Below are 25559 nucleotides of genomic sequence, written 5' to 3'. Positions count from 1 at the left end.
TCAAATCAGCTTAAAACTGAAACAAATGTAATTACAAAGTAACACAAAATTCCTGATAAACGTTAGTTGGTATCTATTCAAGGAAAGAGAATGGACGTGCGTTGGCCTGCACTACTCACTGATGGAGTTATCTGGTATGCAATAAAACTTTTGAGTCCCTTCATTTTGCTCTCCTTCTTTGGCGATGCCACCTCACATGTGTACTGGCTCTGTATGGGGGTCCACTCCGGCCCATCAATTGTTTCCTGGAAATACAAGCAAAGGTTCCAACACCCCACCATCTTTGCTTTGAAGAACTGAATCCTACCTATTTTACTAAGTTTCCTGTTTATTACAGTGACCCTGTCTGTTTCTGTTAGGCACAGTTACATATATACAAGAGACTTTAAGTAACTAGGATTCCTTAAACATGTTGAACCAGCAACTGTTTAACAAAAATGATTCTACTTAATCTATCTGTTAGGATGATTGTCCATTCTTGGGCTCCACACATCCAGTGTCCTCCACAACACTCACATGAAGTTAAAGAGTAGGAATTAGTGCCTACAAATGATTCCGAAAGTCAAGCATATGGAAGCTACAATTGGTTGCAGTGCTGTCTTACAATCATCCTGATGAGGTCACTCTCAGCTACTCGTGTGTTCCCTGTGTTCTGGCCCATCATGAAGGCCTCGCCACCAGACTTGGCAAAGTGAGACCATCTGCAACAGCAGTATCAGAAAGCTGATTTCATTTTGCCTTTTATAATAATCTTGCAATAGTTTCATAAAGAGATCAACAAGCAATAATCATAATAAAGTGTTAAATGAAAGTAAGCAACTTGTAACTCAACCAACTGACAACTAGACTACCCCACACGCAGTCATCCTGAAGAACCCACAGAAACACTGAACTTTCAAACTGAGTTCCCCCAGGAAAGATAATCTGCATTTTCTCATAGCATGAACCATAAATTCTGTTACTCTCACCTATTAAAGCTGCTCTTAATGGTACCATATTTGGACATTTCAGAGGTGGGGGAGTGGGCCTTGTGTTCCCTCTTTGGCACTGACAGACCAAATGATCCTGATCCTTGGAGGTCCTACAACAAAACAGTCATCTGATGTCTGAAGCTGAAGCTTAGGCAAGTCTGTATGACGGTTGTATTCTGACTTTAAAGAATCCCCAAGAACTGCATAATAGTGTGACAAACAAACCGCACACCCTAGGCAGCAAAAACAGCTTCAATAATCTGCTGTGGATGAGTGTAAGGTGAGCATGGCCAGGAGATTTGATCACCTTCCTCAACTCAATCTGGGTGATAGAACAATATGTCTGTAAGTGCAAGGGGAGGGCATGTTTTACATGTCATCACGCCATTGCTGCATCCATTTGTGCCATATTTGTATGGGTAAAAGGTTTCTGCACACACTTACCATGCATACAGATGTAATAAATACAAACATAATACTTCTCCAGATTCACCCTTTACCATGAAGATTGTTTAGCTATACAGTAACATAAGATTTTATATATTAATAATTAATTATAATGTGTGTACTTATTTTGTGCCAGGGTGCATGCTCAAGGCACTTACATTACCCCGGTCTATGGATCAGTGTGCACTTGCTTTTCATTCTCAGCTGCCTGGGGAGTATACAACCCAAGCTGCCAGTGAGGCGCCAGAAGATTAACTGTCACATTACAATCTCATCCTACCAGGTATCCATTCACGGCTGGGAGAACAGAGGGACATTTCGAACAAAGTCACTTGCATTATAGAGTGTAAAAGAGCATGACAATTTGTGAAATCAGCTTAACTGTTTTCTATGTTTATAACAGTGTTTTAGTTGTCACTGTATGATAGCATAGTATGGTATGGGAGGAACGCCCAAAGTGACTTTAAGGAAATCCATGAGTGTGGTGCTGACAAACCACTGGCTACTGCCGCACCCCCAATTCACACATCCAAACCCCTACCCAAGTAACCATGTGTACTGATGGTACCTGATTTGCCCCTCCAGTGGTGCTATTGCTGGACTGATCATCTTCATCGTCATCCCAGTCTTCGTCCCATTCATCATAGCTCTGCTGCTGCTGCTGCTGCATGGCACCGTGCTGGCCATTCTGGTTGTACGCTCCCCCCCACCCATTGGCAGCTGGGGTTAGGTCTGCTGGACGGGTGGCTGGGACGGCTGTTGGGATGGTAGAGGGGATAGTAGCTGGGAAGGGCACTGGTGGAGGTGGGAACTCAGGCTCGGGTATTGACACCACCTGAAACATTAATATTGATCAAGAATATTTGTGCTACCAATCATTCTTAGAGGAAAATCATCAGTCTACCTGAGGGCTTCTTTCCTTGAATTTAGTAGTGGGTCTGTCATGTTTCATGGATTACCTCCCCTAAATTCTCTCTGCACAATTTACCTCAACTCAACACTGATGGCATTTCCATTGACTTGTTCATTGACCTCCTGCACCTCACTGATGGTAGCATGTGTATACATAGAGTAAGAAAATCCACCCAAGAAGAAAATAAATGGCTCTTGCCTAATCATATTACAACAGTCAATCGCTTTTAGAACTATGATGATTCCAAGGAACCCTCAACTCATAAACCCCACTTGGCATATCCAACTTCATTAATCACAGGAACCCTCAACTCATAAACCCCACTTGGCATATCCAACTTCATTAATCACAGGAACCCTCAACTCATAAACCCCACTTGGCATATCCAACTTCATTAATCACAGGAACCCTCAACTCATAAACCCCACTTGGCATATCCAACTTCGATAATCACAGGAACCCTCAACTCAAAAACCCCACTTGGCATATCCAACTTCGTTAATCACAGGAACCCTCAACTCAAAAACCCCACTTGGCATATCCAACTTCGTTAATCACAGGAACCCTCAACTCAAAAACCCCACTTGGCATATCCAACTTCATGAATCACAGGCAAAGGTACTGAGTTGGTCACTCGGAACTCCCCGCCACATGACTGCCTCAGGACTTCACTATGTCCAGAGTTGACTATTACAGCATTTGAAATGCTTAGATGTGTACATTTGTACAGTTTTCTTATTCATCATTTCTTTCTTTTCTTTTCTGCAATGATCTTAATAATTAAGGTTCAAACATTATCATATTTAAGCCAAATTCCATGCATTTTTATCCAAATCTGAAATTGTCAACAGATTTTGTTTGCAATTTTAAAGTTTCATGTACATTTTCTTGAGGATAGTGCGCACTTTTTTTTCCAAAAAACACAGCTGTGTAGAGGGGTGTGTGCACATTATACACGAAATAATGAGTTTTGATGTCCCCCCCCCCCCCCATGGAAAGACATTACCATGAGCACGTAACACCGCAAATACCATGTCAACAAATCCATACTGAAGTAAGCAAATTAATCATGTAATTACACTGTCTGGCTATAAAAAAGTGTTCTTTGGATATCTGGACTTATCTTTGTAACTTATTTCATTTATTTTATTCAAAATTACTTTTAATATTGTTTTAATTAATTTCTGCAAAATCGTGTGTGAAGCGATCAGGTGATTGCGCAACTCACTTTGATTATACAGCAACCACGGTCAGATTACCGCTATTGATGCCTTGAAACAAACTTTAGTTGACAGAGAATGGATACATGTATCATAAATGCCAACACTTAGTTCTCGCGACGCGATCACGTGCGTGGGTGCCTTGACGGTGACTGGTCAGACTGGTTCCATGTGAAAAATAATAACCGGCAATAGCGATCAGCTGATTCGCTTAGGGTTATTATTATTTAAAATATGTTTAGTAAAAGCTGCAACTTAATTAACAAGATATTGGAATATTTTATTCCTGATAAAAAAATAGTTTCAGATACAATTTTTGCCGATCCTTGCATTAAAATCCTGTAAAGTTATATATCATTGGGTATGTCTTGACCCAATCACCGGTAGATTCCAAGAAAACGTGTGTACAGCTGATTGCTGTTTTGGGCTTAGTTTACGAGAAAATACAGAAGGTAATCTTAATCCCTGGATGGAAAACAATGCCTAGCAGAAGAAAAAATACAATTTAAACGGTAAATCAACATGTCTGGTGATTTTTTATCTCAAATTTCGAATTTGTACTGACCAAGTTTCTCATCACCCGTTCGTTTACCGGACTTTGCTGAAGGGTACAGTGTAATATTTTTTTGATAAGCGAAATTTTTTTAGCGGGGGGTGCGCATTATACATGGGTGCGCACTATACTCAAAAATTGAAAACACTTAAAAGAGTATCGTCTACACAGATGATCAGTAATGCATATAAAGCCACCATGAACATAGTGCAAGGTTAATCTTGTGTAGTGCAGTGACTGGTACAAGCAGTGGCTTACATTACAGCCTCTACTGATCATCACCACACGTTCTTCTATACAAGCAATGCCATGACTACTGGGACTCACCTCCAGGTACGACTCTGGCACAAGACCTTGATCCCCTCGGGAATTCTTGGCCTCCCACCATCCTTCTCCTATGTCCTACAACAACAAAGGTGGTTTCTAACACCTATTGCCGAACACCTCAGCAGGCACCTAAGTGCCCCCTTAACTACTCCTCTTACCCAAACAGTCAGTGCAAATGCATCCTGGCGGGCTCTTGAGCAAATGATATTTTGAAAGTGATCAGCATTCCTGTTTACTTAATGGTTAAGAACTCATATGAATAATGGTAATAATTATTCTAAAAACACATAGAGAAATTATTTGCAATTTACTGTTTAGCGTCTTGCTGTCTGTTTAACTGACTGGGGCTGTGCCCAGACACCTACCTGTCTCAACACATAGATTGTCTCCCCTGCGGCCAGGTTCAGTTCTCCATTCTGTGTGTCCCCATCGAAGTCGTATAGGGCAGTCGCCTGTAAATAGGACCAACATGAAAATTAAGATATCTTCAACCGTTTTTGTTTTTTATTTTAAATGTCAAATTGTTACACATTTCTCAGAGATTTGAAGTCCTTTGCTATAAATGAAAAATATTAGATGTGAATGTCTCCACCCCCCAGTGAGGTCCTAGATGCCATTAATCACAACAGGTAGAACGGAGGGATAAGTCTGCCAGAGTAAGCTGTTGTGCCTGCAGCCCAGAGCTTCAGATTGATGGCAACATATGTGTATATGGGTCAAATAGGGGACCACACGACTCATTCTGCTCATCAATGAATGGTCATTTGCCTTCCAGTTATCTCAAGCACAGTAAGCACTTATCATACTTATACAAAGAGAAAACATAAAGTTAAGTAAATGGTACACCATGTCATACATGCAACACTATAATGCCAATTTAATAAACATAAACATTTCCAATACGAGAGGCATGGATGCCGACATGAGGCAGGTGTGTAATGCTGGATACATCAGGACCAGTGTGTAGTCCTACAGGGGGAAATGTCAGTGCTGGCCAGGCTGGGTGAGGTTACAGACATGGGGTATTCAGGCATTCAGACAGTAAACAGTCTGGCAGTGTGGGGAGATGTAGGATAATTCCATTTATCTTATGAATCACACAGGAAGAGTCCATTCATCAGGCATGCTGCAAGCACATGGGCAGCAATATAGCACAACTACCGGATTGATTCCAATAAGAACACCATTCATAAATAAACAAACAAAACAAAATTTGAAAAGGTTTTTTAACTTTAAAAAAAACTGACTGCCAATCTTACTTGGCATAAAAAATATTTCTGAGCACATTCCAAAATATAATGTTAATGGTGTTAGTGCAGTGGCTGGTATACAGGACAGTGACGTCACTCACTATCCAGGAGCAGTTATACTTTGACATGATGAACACTTCAAAACTGGTAACAAACTGAATATTCAAACAACATGGTTTTAAAATGTGTTTTCCATCTCTTATGATCAGAAGATACATTTATTTCTAAGCTAAAGACAATTACATTATTTCCAAATAATTTCTAAATGTTAATCATGATATTGCCTAACATTTATTTCACCTGTTCCAACTACCGGTAAACATGTTACGAGCATAACTATGGTAAGCATGGTAAGTTTGCTGTCCGATCTGCTTCCTGCCATTTAGTATGATCAAGTGCTATCATTCAATCATGTGGTCACCAAATGGCCTAGTTTATGTATTTGTAAGCAGAGAACTAGGGCAATGTTGTGACGCAAGGGGTACAATGTGGTACTGAGGGTGGCTAAAAAGTGAACAGGCAAGGTCTATAACACCGGATTTCCTTTCACTTTCAATAATAAAAATAGCAATAATCACGACAGGTTCCTGTTCATCAACATAAATCAGGATATGTTTAGAGACCATTCTCTGACCTTTCTCCAATGTTCTTATTTCTGCCTATTAGTGTATATCATACATTCATCACCTTTCAAAGCTGCAAAGCTGCACAATATGGAAAATAACAGGCTTAGACCATTGTCAACCATATCAAAGATAAACAATACATTGCACCATTTGACTTTGATGTTGCAACTGATTAATTCCACAATATATAAAATGTAATGCCACAAAGGCATGCATGGTGACAGGTTGAGTGCGGCCTGGGCAGCAAATGTTCTAAATGAGAGTTTAATTGTTTGTCAATAGAGCAGAATTATCATCTAAGTTTTATAACCATATTTCCACAAACTCCCCATGAAAACACATTACTGAACAATGATATTGATTATGACTATTGCTGATTATGCATGTTTGATTTTCAATTTACCCTGAGTATACCCATTAAGGAGTTGAGATGAATTTGAACAATAAGACAACAACAGAAACTAGCACCTTGAGTTTATCAACAGTAATTGATTCCATAATACAGTGAGGTTGCAACTCATGCAAGGGCACTGTGGCACAGTTCATTCAACAAGGAACACTCTACTGGAGATAATGTAGATAAGCACGACAGGCCTAAGATAAGTTAGCTGACATGAGACCCAAACAAATAAATGACATTCTTGCAATTATGTACAAGACCCTACTTACTTATCATGCTATTATAATGATGATTATGTCTTGAACATGTTGAACACTGCTTGTGCAAACATTTACAGAAGAAAACATAACCATTTTATATCATAACTTTGGAATTGATTTAAACATTAAACAAGAAAACAGTGTTATCACTATCCCCTGCCATCAGGCACATTAGAATTGAAGCTGATTTTCTAAATGCATGCACTGGAAGCAGGAAGCACAAATTCTAAAGCATGGAGAATGGTTGTGCAACTATGAAAATAATAATAATTAAGGCATCATTTTTTCATCTGTGTGTCTTAGACAAGCATGCAAAGTTTCATGCATGAAACTTCAGTAGTTTCTGAAAAACCTTTTGGCCACTATGCACTTAGTAAAACAAGGAAACAAATAATATTTTGTCTAGAAATACCAAAACATCCAAAGGCACCAGTTCACCATGTGTCTGATACATATGCAATGTTTCATAATAAAATAAGCAGCGGTTTCGATCTATGCTCCGGAAATGGATGCTACATGTATTTGAGTCTCAGTCCAGCTTGTTGCCAAGGAAACAAAATTATGTAAAAAAAAATTACAGCTCCAGTTAAGCATGTGTTTCAAACATATGCAAAGTTTTATAATAAAATATTTAACGGTTTCCGAGTTATGCTCTTGAAACGAAACGTGACAGAAAGACAGACATTCCTATATACCCCTCCCCCTTCGTGGCGTGGGACAATAATACAAAGTCATACAACACATGCATAAATGTACACATGCATGCTGACTTACTGTTCATTTATCCGTGGGGTGTTGATAATATGTGTACATTCAAAGCACATGGCCTACAGATCACATTAATAAACACAGCATTAGTACTGTTGTACTGTTGTAACTATTGAGTCTTACCACAGCTAACTCAGCAAACAAGCATATCATCTTCAGAGATATTAACACTAGTATCTTATATTACTTGGTGAAAGGATCTACCAATCCAATTAGACAAATGTGGCGGAATAATTTAACTTTCAGAATTTTTTTTTGATCTGCCAATCCTACACACATGCTATTTTGTAAACCAAGTGATAAAGAACATGTTTTACAATAGAATGATGCAATGTAAGTATGACATGAGTAATGGATATTATCTTCCTGGGGAAACATCACCCGTGCTGATGTCACTTGATATAACCTGATCTCATTAAACTCAATATGTACACATTTATCATGCTGTATACTTGCCAATACTTGGACACAAGTGCAGGTGCTTTGCCCAAATGATATGGAGCTAGTGTTTGGTAAAGGGCTATGCACATTGGTACAGATGTACATCACTAGCACTTGTACAAGACTGGCAACATTACTTGTCACACATGTTACAATATTTGACAAACATCTGTATCAGGTGACACCAGTAACTGCTGCTGCCAAGTGAGTGCATGAGTTGGCTTAACACAACTAGGAACTAGGGCTGGCTAAGAAGATCGATTAGCAGAATTATTGTTGATGTGAAGAAGTATTTAGATTATCAATATAAAAAATGTGTCATTGATAATAATCTTCCATGAGCTATTGTGAGGAAATAAAATTTTAATTTACCCAAACAGACTTTTTATTGTCACTTCGGAAGATGGATAGCAACTGTTTTGGTTATATCTCAAATGTCCAGAAAGTAATCCACCATTCACCAGGAACATAAAATATGTTGTTTTCTTTTGTAGCCTGTTGCATATTTCCTCTACAATTTACTTAACAATTAAGGGGGGGGGGGGAGGCAAGGCACATTGGGCATTACATAGTTTTTGTGATTAGATTGAATAAAGAATAAACATGCCACATTGAATAAGAAAAAAGAAACTATAATGAAATATTTAAGACACTTCAAGTTCATTAAATCAAGAGTAAAAACAAACAAATCTAGAATATGAAATCAACACACGTTTTCACAACAACATTACCATGATTACTGATTATCATACAGACTGAATGGCACAAGAAAAACAAGAAATGCCATATTATCCTGATGACTGTCAACACAACAAGCAAGGAGAGGGAGGGAGGGAGGGCATGGGGACTGGAGGAAATCACTCCGATCCTTGTAAATCAGATGTGGCTTCACAGCTGCACAGGCCATGCAAGGAACTCTTGTGGGTCTGGGTCACAAAGGGAGACAACTTCAAGTACATCACCTCAAACATAACAGGCAAGTCGTCCTCATCCTGGCAGCATTGAAATGGAGAACACAAGTCAATAATGTCGAAATTGTTGACACAAGACAAAGCTAATATGACATTCAATGAATTGCCCTAGTCCTCATCAAACAACTTAATTCACTGTCTCAGACCAGGCTTAATATGACTGAACAATGGCAGTCTTCTATGTGATCAACGGGCTTGTGTGATCAGCTGATTTGAGGAGTTTACCTGCCCCTAATGTACATGAAATGCAACATAGCATAATCAACAATACACTGATTACCTATCAGGAGAATGTATATGTACACAATTGACCTCTGAAAATTAAATATGTTTTATCATGATTATCCTAATATGTCCCTGCCATGATATCCATGATAAAGATCATGGTCATAATGCCAACCGAAGGCTTTTCAAATATCATGCATGTCAAGGCAAATCTGTAAATGTTCTGGAGGAGGACTAGTCATATGAAAATCATAGTCATGAAACCAGTTGAGTAAATAATACAGTTCATCTTTGGTCTTTTGTCTTTTCTATATACATTAAAAACACTTATATGCACTTTATTTAATCATGAGTCCTTGTGATAGTGTCCTACAGTCACCTTCACTACTGACCAATTTTGTCTTTAAGGCAGTGGGACATCTCCATTCCTGGTTCCTTTGTTGACATTTTGCAAATTTAAAATGGTATTGTTATGTCTGAATTCCACCCTTTAAACATGATCTAAATTCTAATTGTATACATATCCATTATCACCAAAGAGGCTTATGCATGTATATATATTTAAGAATTGACCTTCGCTTTGTGTGAGTTCATTGGAAGCTCTGACTTTCATACAGTTTGGCCCTCACTCTATGAAGGTTCATACTCCAATGAACTAACACAAAGTGAAAGTCAATTTTTATAAAAAAAATTATCACAATTTCTTATCTCAAAGGATGTAGGCCAAGATCTAAACACAATCTTATTTAGTATGTGTGTCCACAACAAGGCCGGGGCCACAAAGCAGGATAAAACCTGTGAGAGAGATGGGCCTGGCTCTATTAATACAGGGTTGTCATGGTTAATTGATCCCTTACTGCTCAGATGCTCAGGGACATATCATACTTTAGGTCATGGCCCATGGTGATCTGACCCACTGAATATCTGGTATCTTCAGTAAGTAGAGGAGATATTTAATGGCACAATTGGAGATTCCATATCCAAGTGGAACTCAGATTTTTTGTTAAAAATAAATAAAGAACAATCTCATTAAAATCAGACCTTAGTTCTCGCTACCGCTAAACAAAGATCTGAAGACATCCTATTAGGGGTCACGTCAGAACGATTTCATCCGAATAATCAGAGCATGGCTTACCAGATCAGGAATTGACAGTCGGAATGTGATTTCTGATCATACAACCTCATTGGTCAAAATATTTTGCGAAGCAAGGTCGACAATTTGAAATTACATGTAGTGCCGTAAAGCACAAGAAGACTGCCCTCTGATTGGACATTCCATTGGTCAGTCAAAGTTCGCGCAATGTCGGTCTGATGTGACCCGTAATGGGATGTCCTCAGATCTTTGTTTAGCGGTAGCAAGAACTAAGATCTGATTCAATATATCTGGGTCTGAGCCAACATGTAAGTCAGACCACAGCACAATACATCTGGGTCTGAGCCAACATGCTAAGTCAGGCAACACAGCACAATACATCTGGGTCTGAGCCAACATGTAAGTCAGACCACAGCACAATACATCTGGGTCTGAGCCAACATGTAAGTCAGACCACAGCACAATACATCTGGGTCTGAGCCAACATGTAAGTCAGACCACAGCACAATACATCTGGGTCTGAGCCAACATGCTAAGTCATACCACAGCACAATACATCTTGGTCTGAGCCAACATGCTAAGTCATACCACAGCACAATACATCTGGGTCTGAGCCAACATGCTAAGTCAGACCACAGCACAATACATCTGGGTCTGAGCAAACATGCTAAGTCAGACCACAGCACAATACATCTGGGTCTGAGCCAACATGCTAAGTCAGACCACAGCACAATACATCTGGGTCTGAGCCAACATGCTAAGTCATACCACAGCACAATACATCTGGGTCTGAGCCAACATGCTAAGTCAGACCACAGCACAATACATCTGGGTCTGAGCAAACATGTTAAGTCAGACCACAGCACAATACATCTGGGTCTGAGCAAACATGCTAAGTCAGACCACAGCACAATACATCTGGGTCTGAGCCAACATGCTAAGTCAGACCACAGCACAATACATCTGGGTCTGAGCAAACATGCTAAGTCAGACCACAGCACAATACATCTGGGTCTGAGCCAACATGCTAAGTCAGACCACAGCACAATACATCTGGGTCTGAGCCAACATGCTAAGTCAGACCACGGCACAATACATCTGGGTCTGAGCCAACATGCTAAGTCAGACCACAGCACAATACATCTGGGTCTGAGCCAACATGCTAAGTCAGATCACAGCCCAATACATCTGGGTCTGAGCCAACATGCTAAGTCAGACCACAGCACAATACATCTGGGTCTGAGCCAACATGCTAAGTCAGACCACAGCACAATACATCTGGGTCTGAGCCAACATGCTAAGTCAGATCACAGCCCAATACATCTGGGTCTGAGCCAACATGCTAAGTCAGACCACAGCACAATACATCTGGGTCTGAGCCAACATGCTAAGTCAGACCACAGCACAATACATCTGGGTCTGAGCCAACATGCTAAGTCAGACCACAGCACAATACATCTGGGTCTGAGCCAACATGTAAGTCAGACCACAGCACCATACATCTGGGTCTGAGCCAACATGCTAAGTCAGATCACAGCACAATACATCTGGGTCTGAGCCAACATGCTAAGTCAGATCACAGCACAATACATCTGGGTCTGAGCCAACATGATTTACCAACAAGCATTTTCAACATACTTCCTTCATTGCCAAACAAAGCTTGTTCCCATGCCTTACACTAAATAACCTGGTCCAGACTGAACACAAAGCAATACTTTCAGCAGGTTCAAAGAGCCTACACAGTACATTGTGTCATAATTACTCTTTATTTAGCCATGATAGCTATTTATGCATGCACAGACCATCACAGTATATTTCTTATAAGACAACACTTAAAAACATCATAAACAACTAATAAACAAACACGTTTTCATGAGTATATCGCAAATCAGGTATAAAAATAGATGTATTTAGGTAAAAAGCATGCAGTATATGGTAGGTTACCTTGGCATCCATCATAAACAATTAAGAAATTCTTTCCTCAAATCATTAATCTGTTTTTCCTGTGAAGATAGAACAATGGAACTGAGTCGGCCACTGTGGCCCTACTCGGGAGAGACTGGAGCCTACACACACTGTGTCCTGACTACATGTGACTAGTGATCCTAGGGATATGACAGCAAACAGTTGCTGAAGATCAGGTTGGACACGGATACTGATAAATGTTCGTTACTGATAAATGATGACCTTGAACACCTGCCACACATAATTGGACTCCATACCAAACATCCACACTCTGCATCTTGTACATGGTGTAGAAAGCATGGTGAGACCATAAAATTAACTAATTGTGTTTCCATTAACTATATTAACGTAACCTACCCATTATTTCACTTGCAACCACCTAGATTTGTATATAGTTGTCAAGGAAACTCATCAGGACTACTGACCTACTGTCCCATGTTTGTCATGGGCATGTAACCTGAAACACAAGTGTCATTATCTGAGGCCAAACTCTTGACATGCAGTCTGGGTCAACAAGAGTGAGTCCACAGGGCCAACTGTAGGAATTTTATCAACAATCAGTTTGTTCCCCCAAATCAAAAATCAATTATTATCTGAAGCTAAGTGTGTATTAAACAGAATGTAAAAAACAATTTTCAACATGGTTTGGAAATTTCACAAACATGACGAACATTAAATGTAAATGAAAATACATTTTTCTTAACAATGACACTTACTCAAACTGTATCATTACATCCGTTGATGGTAACCATCCTTTCATCACTGGTTACCTTAAATAAAGACTATGAACATACCCACTAAAAAAAAACTGTTGTGAATTTGGTCAGGACTGAAATAGGCTCAACTGCAAAAAAAGAAGTCACAAAACATTTGTCAACGTCAGGAATTAGGGAATCAATGATAGTATTGATACCACCACTGTCCATCGATCATGAATATGGGTAACTGGGTATAGTTGTCCTTTTGTCGCAACAAAGCTTTTGGAAGAAGAGGTTTAAAATAAACATACTTAACAAGTTTTAATGAAATCTTACTTTAATTTCATTCCATTTTTCTTCACAATCAGAAATAGATTCATCAACAATACAATTAGCTAAATTCATGGACTAGATATGTATATTAATAGAATTAACCAAATCTCAGACATCTAATCTGCAAACATTCAATAAAATATCCAAAACATCCCATTGGGAAATATCCCTGGCACACATGCATGATGACAGAATCAGCCTGAGTGAGTGACCTGGGTAAAACAACTTCAAACAGTAGTTCATATACATGTCAGCTTAATCATGTTAATGAGATCAGAAAACATTCATAAAGTGAAACAGTGACACATATAGTAGATACCACTTATATCAGTGACTGTATGCTCCACCTCATACAATAAACCGTGCACTCCAAACAATCCCTGCTGCTCCCCTTATCGACCATGTTGAAAATCTAATTCCAATCTAATTACCTTTGTGCACGTCTGGCAATCTCTAGGATGAGTTATTGGATTGTGTGGCAACTACCAGCAATGATCAGCTATGAGGAAGAACGCCTATCCATACAACAGAAAATATCAACAAAAAGGAAGATATCAAAACCAGAGCCTTTGTCATAAGCCATGTGTAGTTATACCAGTTAGATCTCAGTGCACTGAATGCAAGACAAATGTTGAATTGGAAACCTCATTATCATTGTAAAAAAAACCTCATTGTTAATCAGTTGGGTATTGTCACAAACATGACAAGTGACTTGTAAAACTGTCCGTAAATGTTCAACAGAATAAACACAATAATACTGGAGACATGTTGGACAAAAAAATAAGCACGCATGCACACAAGCACACACACACAAACGAAAAAATATTTCCAAAAGCTACCTTCCATACAAATACTTAGACCCATGAAGATCTGGGTTAAAATACGCCTTCAGTGGTCGTCAGGCTTGCTGACTTGGTTGATGCATATCATTGTATCCCAATAGCGTGGACTGATGCTCATGATATCAATCACTGGATTGTCTGGTCCAGACTCGATTATTTACAGGCCGCCTTCATATAGCTGGAATATTGCTGATTGCAGCATTAAACAACAAAACAACAAACAAATAAAACAAACACTTGACTCCGAAGCACACTTCATCTTGTACATGTATAGACAATGGATAATTGGATTACCGAACATGCCAAGGACCAGATACGGCCAGTGGTCTGCTTAACTAAGCCTGAGACGAGTGAAAGTCTGGAAAGCCGAAACATTTGCCAAATGTTTTCCTGAAAACCTCTATGTAACATTCTAAGTTATATGATCCAATAGAGACATAACTTGGCCACTGACCAATTAGAGATAACTCATGGCGTCTACACACAATCCTGCATGATACTACAAACACCAGAGAATGTTCTTATCAATACTAATTTCACACACAGGAAATAACATAAATTAAGTTTGGGGCCTCAACATCAACCAGTATTAGGTGCTTCCTCTTAGCCAAGCTGAAATTGAGGGTGAGTGGAATTGTTTAAGTTCAAGTGCTGAGCTGCATACTGTCCTGATACAGTAATGAAGGACGTGAGAGGGATCTATCTACCTGGATCTCAGTCCCTCCAGGGTTCTACAGCAGTCACAACAGCACAACCAACACAACAATAATGCTGAAACATGCCCTTAAACCAGCATCTTTCATACGCTATAGTCACATTGTTCTTAATATTATGAAGGTTGTGTCCATAGCTTAGTTTTCTAATTCTGATACATTTTTTGAAAATTAAGAAAAAAGCTGGCATTAGTCTTTTGATCTGAAATACCAATCACTAAGTTTTAACATTAACCTCATTGAATTGCTACCAAGTAGCTGAAGGGGTTATTAGCAAGTGATGTGTAAACATGTATAGTATATGCTACAGGAAAATACTTTAAACACTGATCTGGAAGTTAATTACCACTGATTACTTACACACATATAGTAGCACACCTAATCGTGAGACTATGGATGCTCATACCATGATGAACATGATGAAACAGGCACATCGACAAAGTGTGTTCCTCATTGAAAGGGAGATAGTGACACATTGTCATGGAAAACAATCTCCCCATTTACACTGTTAGAACCATGGGAATCTCGGGGATCCTTGAGGATTATAGTAAATTGTTTGAATCTAAGAGTGACAATGGACCCCTAAATCTCTCATTTAAACATGCAGGAAAAAAACACTTGCTTTAATAGCACTACTACATTGCAATCTGATAATAGCTGTGTTCATGCAGTCTGCACTGTGCCTAAATGTTTCATGAACCATCTAAGCCATACACCACACCATAACTTGACGACAAAAAACAGCAGAAAGTTTCAGATTTTAAAATAAAGATTTAGTAAATCCATAAAATTCCACATTTCGCTTTGAAATTTATTCAGAAAACCTTTAATAATGTTAATGCAAGCAGAAGACATGCAACATTAACTTATATTGTAACAATATATCTAATTTTCATTTAATTTAAATAACACTTCAAACTAACATTTCAATAGCCTCCAAAGAGTAACTAGGAAGAGTAACCAGGAAGACTATGGTTGATAACATTTACCGTTAAACATCTGGAAGTACAAGGAAGTCAAAAAAGATTATTGATGATTGAGTGTTACTTTAGACTGTATGTTTTTATTGATTGGATCAACATTGGATCAACATTGGATCAACATTAATAGCCTTATAGCCTCATAAGTCCAATGATTTAGAAAGTGTTCAACAAAAGCAGTTCCTCTAACCACTAGTCCAAAGCATGAGTGTAGTTAAAGAGAATTTAAACGACTGGCAGTTGTTCATCGCACAATAAAACACTGCAGGCAGGCAATGAGTATGAGTCGTTTTGTTTCGTATATATATGAGATATCAACATTATGTACAGCCTCTTCAAGGATGTTAAAAAAATGAACAAGCTTTGAAAATATTTATCTGTATTTAAATCAAGATGACCCCCTGAATACAATTTGATCTCCGCAATGTCAGACAAGTCCATTTTATGAACAGGGGAGTGAAGTTTGGTATTTCCTGGATATTCTCACAATTGTCACAGCGATAATCTGTACCTTTTCTCCCTGTACTGATTGTCTTATCTCACCTACTTTTGGATGCAATCGTTCAGCCATTACGTTTATCTGCGTTGCCCAGCTACATCTATGGGGAACAACTAGACACTAGATCCTTCCCTCTCAAAAATTTCTCTCTCTCCAATTTACGATGTGTTGCTAGCTGCTAAGCATATGTTAGAATCTCATTATAGAACAATGTTTTATCGTGAAATAAACCACTTAGTTCTTCACTGTTCTTTGCAATCTATTGTGTAGCTATCTTAGATAAGGTAATAGTCTTTATACACACTAAAACTACTGAAACTGATACACAGCACAGATCAAGTACAATGAGAACTGGTAGACTTTGTTCACAAAAATGAGTGAGTGAGTGAGTGAGTGTGGTTTTATGCCGCTTTTAGCAATATTCCAGCAATATCACGGCGGGGGACACCAGAAATGGGCTTCACACATTGTACCCATGTCGGGAATCGAAGCTGGGTCTTCGGCGTGACGAGCGAACGCTTTTACCACTAGGCTACCCGACCGCCCCTCACAAAAATGAGAAGATCATGTCAACATGGTCAACAGGTCAAGGTAAAAATGAAATCCTGAAAAACTAATCATGCTAATGTGAGTTTCAACATAAACATATTCTACTTGCACAAAAACATCACAAGACATGACAAAATCCTATCTTCATTTGCGGTAGAATGGTTTGTTTATCTGACATGTTTATCTAACATGTTTCAGAAGGAAAAGTCCAAGTGTTAAAAACAATCAAATATTGTTTTCACAAAGGTCAATCTTACAGCAAGCCTGATTAAAACCCAATTAGTAAAAACAGGAGTAGGAATGACATTAACTGTAATCCTGCTCAAGATTCCCATGTTCAAAATAGAATTTGACTTTTATAAGCATCATCACCCAAAATTGGTGCTTAATATATTTATAATATGGGAATATTATACTGAACAAAATAAGTAAGGGATCATGAATATTTTGGGGGATATGTTTTTGAAGTGAAGACTGAACACATAAATTCATAAAAATATCCCCCAGAATATTCATGAGCCCGAAACATGTTTGTTCAGTATGTTTTAGTTTTTCTCAGCACCCTGAATAATGACAGCATATTGACAAGGCATATAATAAGTTATTATTATAAGAAGTTTGCCTTAACATGCTAAATGATACCTTTAATTCTCTTTCTGGTGAGTGGATGAATTGTATTCAAACTAGAACTATAGCGTACAAAAAATTATTTTCTTCGATACTGGTATTTCTCTCATGACAAAGCAATGTTAAAATAATTATAATATTTCAAAGTTCTTAATGACCTTCTCCCTTGCTTTGATTTACACTTGAACACCCACAATCATGATAAGAAGAAAGCTTGCTACCGTCATCAACTGTGACCAGCTCTCATGTATTGTACTGATGCCTTTGTGCAGGAGACACACTGACGTGTCGGCAACATGGGTGTAGTTGTGTGTGACTGTATCGTTGTCGTGTACTTCCTCAAAGTGTCAGTACGTCCCACCTACCGGAGTGCTGATTTCCTCTGGCGGATCAGGTAGCGGTAACTCTCTCTCCACATTTGGTTCCAGCGGATGAAGCGTGTATGACCCTCGTGAGTTGCGGCGACGTCGGATATTAGCTATGCTAAATGTGTGAAGCAACATTTTCCCAGGCATTTTTCTTATTATGTGTTTATTTCTTGTATCACTAAGTATGATTGCAGGCTGTGATGATTAGAGTCATCAGTCCACTGTCGAGCACCATCCATGTATCAAGTCACAAAAACAAACTTGAGAAGTTGAAGAAGCAATGATAACCAGAACAAAAGTGATCCATGTCTTCAGGAAAGAAGATGCCAAATTGTTCAAAAAAATAATTGTCAGGCAAAAGCGTACAGAGTTTAACAGCCTTTATTTGCTTGTTTTAATTATCTGTAGGTCTAGTCTCCTTTTTAACCCTCACAAACCACTTGTGTCTAACAAGTTCTTGGTCTTTGTTTGTCACCTGCAGAAATGACAAGCTTGGGTGACCTTAACCATGTACATGTTGACAGGAACTGGTATGCACGGAGACCTAATGTTAAGGTCAACAGATCATCAAGGTCATGGCACAACCAAATTAACAGAGTATCTGTGAGAACAATTAATCCTTGAAACAATGCCTTCACAACCTGACACACATATCAGGCCAAGGGCAACACAATTCCTTCACCTTGCTGACCATGCTGTTTCCATGTCAACCTAAATGTTAGTATGAATCATAACAATATATGACAGAGGTAGTCAACAAGTCAGACACATTCCATGACATCAATGGGTCACCCTGTTCACAACAGCTGACTATCTCCAGCAATCTCCATGGTGGAGCTGTAGGTGCAGATATCCAGTACAGGGTAGAAGGGATCAGTGTGACTTTTCTGTGGATTATAGCTATATAACATTACCTCGTGATGTGCAACAGCTCCGGTATTACTTCACAACTGATATTCTGATTACCCAGAGTCACCCACTGTTAACATGGTCATAAGCTCTCGTCTACATGCATCTCAATATGCAACTGTGATTTTATTCATCCACTGGACATCACATGTCATTGTTCACAACATCAAGAGGAAAATGCTGATAAAATCTGGTTCATGTCCCTCTAATGGAGCATTTTTATCCTTGACAATCTTCCAGTTATTCTTTCTGACGAGTCGATAGCGACTCCGCTAGCTGTCCTGTGATGACTTAAGCACAAGACCACTAATTAAAGCTTCTCGTCTGTCTGCCACAGGACTGCCAAGGTCATCACAACCCTGTAGAACATCATCAGAGATAAAACAGACACAAACAATCAAATTAAGGCACATGGCACCAGTTCTGATATAATCCTATCTGGCTCCCATTAAGTGTACATGAGTTGTGTGCAGGTGTGTGCTGAGTGAGAGGTGTATCCATGGAGGCCCAGGCCCTGGGGACTTGATGAACAAGTATGTGGTGATAAGTGATGAGTAGCTGTCCACACCCCCAGGCAGAGTCTTGACACCAAGCATACAGCTGATAAATGCCTAGTAGTGATCCTCATCAAAATGCAAATACTTTCTACAATTCATATTTCCCTTCACCATAAAAAAGAAACTTTTATGAAGGTTGTCTTTCAGTTGACATTATCATTAGGCCAGACGAAATGGGTTTTTTTTATAGAAAACAATATCATGACAATGGACAAACCTAGCTTTTCAAAAGTAAAAGAACAAACAAATAAATAAAATGTTGCATCAGCTTTTATCTTCGATTCTTTATTGTTCAACCTTGTTCAAAACATGCTTAAAGTTAGGTTTTGTTCAGAAAATTAATTTGAGTCTAACCATGTAACACTGACAATATTTTATTTAAGTTGTGTGTTAGCACAGGAAAATCTGTAACACAAGAGGGTTGGTCCGGCCTTATGAAGCTGGAAACAGATGTCAATTAGACCCACTGGCAGTAGCTTCCTTCTTTAGTTCATATTAATTGTCTTTCCTTCCGAACCAAAGTGTTGACAGTATAACTGAGTGAGTGAGTAGGTGAAGATGAAAAATGAAGCATGTTTATTTCGTTACACAATTTTAAGATTTGAAAATATATGTTCACTAAAGAAAATGACAATCAGAATTATCGTTAATGGGTAGAAACAATTAGCGATATAAAAATTGTGTTATTGATAATATCTTACATGAACAATTGTGATGAAATAAAGTTTAAATTTACCAAACAGACTTGTTATTATCAATCATGTCAATTGCCAAAGACGGAAAGCAACTGTTTTTTCCATAGAGTAATCCATTAATTGTGTCACCACTCACCAATGGCATGAAATATGTTGATTTCTTTTGGACTTTTTTTGCATATTTGCTCAAAGTTATTTCTCCAATATTTATCGATATTGATTGATATTTAGGTAACGATTATCAATCTCCATGATCTGCATTGATAGCCAGCCCTAATCATGCTAATGTTCGCAACTTGATCACGTCATATATTGAATGTTATTATGAAAGGGAAGTGTCTTGCGAGTTGTTCCACTTAAATGTAGTTGGGCAACGCAGATATATACAGTGACCAAACGATCGCCTCCAGAAGAGGGAGATATGAAAATTGGTATTGGTAACAGGTACTGATAATCAATGTGAGGGTTGTGAGAATATGCAGGAAATACCAAACTTAATCCCCTGTTCTGAGGTTGGATTCTATTCAGGGAGTCATCATTATTTCAAAACGGGTAAATCTTTAAAGCATGTATATTTTATCAAAATCCTTAAAGAGGCTGTACATTATGTTGACATCGCATAAGAAATAAGCAATAGTCCAGCAATATCACGAGGGACATCAGTGAGGAATCAAACCCAGCCAATAGGTTACTCCAAGGTCTCTAGCCACTAGTCATCATGGACACCTCAGTTTGCTTGATATATCATCTGACATGTCAAAAGCAAAGTACCGTAACTGTTTAACTTTATGGTCCGGCCTCTTCCATTGTCTGACACTCACACTCGGCAAGTATCAAATTGCTCAAATTACAGATAAAATGATATATATATATATATATAATACATGCTTGGATTTGTTATGAGTTGGTATACAAAATGTTTGGCAAAATATTCAATGTAGTTGGTTGAAAAACACAATAAGAAACTATTTCAACTTCCAAACTTACATACTCTTTCTTAATAAATCATTTAATCAAAAACAAACAAGTTTGACTTGGGAGGGCATCATGATATGGGAGTAGATCATGATATCTCTTCAAGTTAAGGATATCAACCTGCATCAGCCAAGACTTTGATTGTAATCTCTAAAATAGTTTCAGTAGCCTATCAGTTCAATTTTTTTTAATTCTAATTTCAGTTTCTTGTTAACCAACTACAAAAAAAAGCCACAATAATTAATTCTTACGTCATGTCTTCAGGAGCTTATTTTGAAAAAGAGTCTCTTTAAAGTTTTTGTTATTAATGGTATACAGAGTTGGTCTGGATCTGTCCAGATTGTCAGTTGACTATCTCAACCATGTTATCTATGATGAGAATGTGCATGAGCTGCTGCTGTCATGACTGTGTTGGCAGAAATATGACAGCTGCCATGAAAATAAATCATCGTTACCTGTGACACCAATCAATGAGCATGATGAGGGTACTTTGCGAACAACTTAAGGTATTTCTAAAATGATAAAAATCCACATAATTCATCAAATGTCTATGTGTTCTGGCACCTAACTAATATTGTGGCTTACCATGTGCCCTAATTAGTCCTGTTTACAGATCAGTTGACATGTCAGCTGTGTGACTGTTGTAGAATATATACATGTTATAGGGACATCTTTGTCAGCATTGGTGAGTAATCAGCATTTTAGTCATTAATCACGTAATGAACATGTCATGATGATATATGAATGATGCATGCATTTTGGATTACTGAATAAGTATCATTACATACCAAACATAGTAAGCTATGACACCTAGGATTCAATCAAGAGCTGTTAGTCATGCTTGTACAAGCATTTGATAATAACTGTAATAATATCTATACTCACATGAATACTGTTATAGCCAATTTTAACGATATAGAAGTTATTCTTACAAGCTTTATTACAGTTTATATCAGTGTATAAACTGATCGTGGTCAAAACTGTTTAACTAAATTGTATTTTATTCATATTGCCTAAGATTCGTCGCTTACATCCAAAGTACATATTGCAACCATTTATTTCAAATGCCAAATATAGGCAATAACTAAGTCAGTATTAAATCAGCACTGGTCTCACATGTAAAACTGGTCAGCAGATATGTGGTAAACCGGATCACAAGTTTAGCTGTACAGTTTGAAAACACAATCACCATGATCATAGTATCTTAACACTGAGCTGTAGCAGTGGTACTTGAAAGGCCATGGCATGATTAAATGTGTTAAGTCATAAATCTTTTAAATATACAGTTCATAAATATAAACATGTTTAATTAATCAACTATAACAACTACCTGGTTAGGGTTCTCATTTTTTAACACAGCCTATAGCAAAAACTAGAAGTTCCCAGTTAGCCATTGGCCAAAACGTTCACACATGAAAGATGAAGTGATTGATAAGTCCTAAAAGTGGGTCATTCCCTCCCGAGAGTTTGCTGAAGTGTTCCGCTAGTGCTATGGTGAATCAGGGAGATCATGCAAGGTAGGAACTTCTTCACTGATTAAATTACAAACTTTGGCAGCAGAAAGTACTCACTGAAATAACAACAACAACATTGGAAGCAGCTTTGGAATGCAAGTAAATCCAATCATGTGAATAAAATGTTGAAGTAATAACAAGCTTAATGCTTGCAGGCTGGAGAAGACTTGACAATGCAACGATTTCAAGCTTTATCTCTGAATACCACACTGTACATAACTTGGTTAATTGAATAGTAATGAATGCCATTTACATTCTCAGAATAACTAGTGAAAGTAGTATACCTCACATTCCGTCACTCAGTAGCCGACATTTTCTATCACATACTTTCAGGTTGGCCCTGTGTCTACTTCTAACATGTCTAACCCCAAGTCAAGCTCTGTACATGCTGCACACTTCAGATTAAACTAAAATGTTGAATGCCATGTCAAATCCCATCCATCCCTTCTTCACAATAACATTTTGGTTGCCATACCATCTCCCTACCTTTGAAAGCACTACCACCCAAATATACCCACAACAGTTTTCAATGTTAAACATGGTTAAAAGAGCGCTTTGTTGAACACTCAGCTGATATCATAAACCCTGTTCCCATGATTCCATTTGACTGCCATCGGCTACTTCTTTTATAAATATTTATGTTTCTAGACGTTCATAAGCATTAAATAGCAGCTCATTACACTTTTGAAGAAAACATTTGTCTGGTTTCAGCTGTTTTCAAAACCCCTTATCTCAACATACTGATGTTGTAGTTGTAGAAGAAATCTGATGATTGGAGATGATCCATGTCCAAATGTTCCCCGTCTATACCAGATGAGTTTACTATACAACTGTTACACATTCAGCCTCCTGTTTGTCCCTGATATCAGATCCCAAATAATCAGAAAACCATCATATTACTTTGTTTACTCTCCTCTCTCAGGCTGACTGCACAAACAAATACTTCAAGCCACATCAGCCTCAAGCTAAACTTCACATAAGAAATGTCCCGGTTAAGCTGGAAAGAAGGTCCAGCTCAATGGCCTAAAGTAGCACTCTGGGGTTAATTGTTTACATATTGTGATAAAAGCCGATCAAAAAGGGCGTAACGTGACTAAGAAAACAATCTAATCACAGCTAATTCCAACCCAAACGGGACAAACAGTGCAAGGCGAACGAACATCGAGATGTCTAAATACCCATCATTCCTCAAATACAACACATACCTTTACCTGGTGCATGATGGCCGACCAAGTTGCAAAGGTAAATCCAACGAAATGAAGACCCCAATGTTCGAGCAGAGGGACCGACCACAGGTTAAAATATTCTCACATCCAGACGATGTTGAATGTTGCGAGCTGACAATTGGAAGACGTAAACAATGACTGAGTCTCTGATGTAATGTTCTTTTGACTGCAGTCACACACAATGGGCCGTGAGTAGTGAGGTCAACCGTGACTCATTAGTCGTGGTAACTGTGTCGGCAGTCCCCAGCATAAGTCAGGCTAGTTCAGGGGAAATGACATTACGATGCAGTAGTGTGGTGGAAATGTCAGCAGCATCAGGCCTGGGTCTACAGCATGCATGAGTGTGTACACTGTCAAGTGGGTGTGTTGACACTGCTGGAACTTAAGTACACAGTGCTGACTGGTTAACACTTCATAACACACACCTCTATCATAGACCTTGTCCCACCTTACTGTCTCTCTGAGAGCTGTCTCACCTTCCCTATTCTGTGTGGGCATAATGTTGTGGCAAGGGGCTAAACGTGCCCTTGATCATCATGTTTGTGTTTGTGTTGAAGTCAGGGAGGACAATCATGATGAACCTGATGAGAAGCCCGTATCAATGTCTACTTCTTCAGTGACCAAGTAAATGTGGGTTCCATATACGTGCTGTTTGGCCAATCACTTGACCTGGGTAACTGTCAGCAGGTGATGTGTGCCATGCAGCAGTGTGAAGCCATGTCATGCATCACTTGTCATCATGGTCATGGTTCTTGAATAAACCAACACTTCACAGTGCTGACTCAAACAGCACACACCTACCTGCATAAAACAAGAACATACATACATGCAATCCTGACAACACAAGTATATCACATAATCACTGAACTGTGTCACAGTACTGAACCTAAAGCACTGCATTGGTTTTACTAGATGTGAGGCATGTAGACCTGCCAGTAATGAGTCACAGAAGTTTAACACACACGATCACAACCCCATGTCTTCAACACCATGAACACAGGAACAAACTGCTGCATTAATAAACACAGATGTTACGTCATGTACATGGATGCAATCAATGACGCTCCTCCTGCAGTAAGCCCTGTGACCTAATTGTGGACCAATTATTGCAAGCAAGCATATAATCTGATAATATGATGGTAGACATGTATTTCTGGCCGCATCAAAATGCTCCATTCAAAAACATGCAGGAAAGGACGAAGCCTAATACCTGAAAGTTTTTATATGATAAAATCAGGTGAACATACAATACTAGATCAACATAATGTCAAACATGTCAATTACGATTTCAATAAAGCTTTAAAACTGCTACACTAGTTAATGTTATCTACACACTGGTCAACTAGACAACACAGACACTAGTCACTGTTATCTACACACTGGTCCACTAGACAACACAGACACTAGTCACTGTTATCTACACACTGGTCAACTAGACAACACAGACACTAGTCACTGTTATCTACACACTAGCACTAGTCCACTAGACAACACAGACACTAGTCACTGTTATCTACACACTAGCACTAGTCCACTGGACAACACAGACACTAGTCACTGTTATCTACACACTAGCACTAGTCCACTAGACAACACAGACACTAGTCACTGTTATCTACACACTAGCACTAGTCCACTGGACAA

The 25559-nt window shown here is 38.6% G+C and overlaps 1 protein-coding gene across 5 annotated transcripts in view; it reads right to left on the bottom strand.

Annotated features, from left to right (window-relative positions):
* The window catches only part of LOC139477708 (sorting nexin lst-4-like), a 63686-nt gene that overhangs the window by 29537 nt on the left and 8590 nt on the right, over window positions 1–25559 (bottom strand). Inside the window, exons 2-8 of one of the 5 annotated variants that reach the window (XM_071260091.1) lie at window positions 9139–9168; window positions 4797–4883; window positions 4432–4506; window positions 1987–2253; window positions 969–1081; window positions 605–701; window positions 120–245 (exon numbers count right to left, since the gene is read on the bottom strand). In XM_071260091.1, the coding sequence (XP_071116192.1) occupies window positions 120–245; window positions 605–701; window positions 969–1081; window positions 1987–2253; window positions 4432–4506; window positions 4797–4883; window positions 9139–9168 (795 nt within the window). Of the gene's footprint in view, window positions 1–119; window positions 246–604; window positions 702–968; window positions 1082–1986; window positions 2254–4431; window positions 4507–4796; window positions 4884–7858; window positions 7904–9138; window positions 9169–23894; window positions 24707–25559 lie in introns of those variants that run through there. The other 4 variants (XM_071260094.1, XM_071260096.1, XM_071260092.1 and 1 more) reach the window with 4 other exon arrangements.

Source organism: Haliotis cracherodii, unplaced genomic scaffold, assembly GCF_022045235.1.
Source record: "Haliotis cracherodii isolate W230 unplaced genomic scaffold, xgHalCrac1.p SCAF_34, whole genome shotgun sequence".
Lineage (NCBI taxonomy): Eukaryota > Metazoa > Mollusca > Gastropoda > Lepetellida > Haliotidae > Haliotis > Haliotis cracherodii.
The sequence above is the reverse complement of the archived record's forward strand: the minus strand, read 5'-3'. Positions and strand labels throughout refer to the sequence as shown.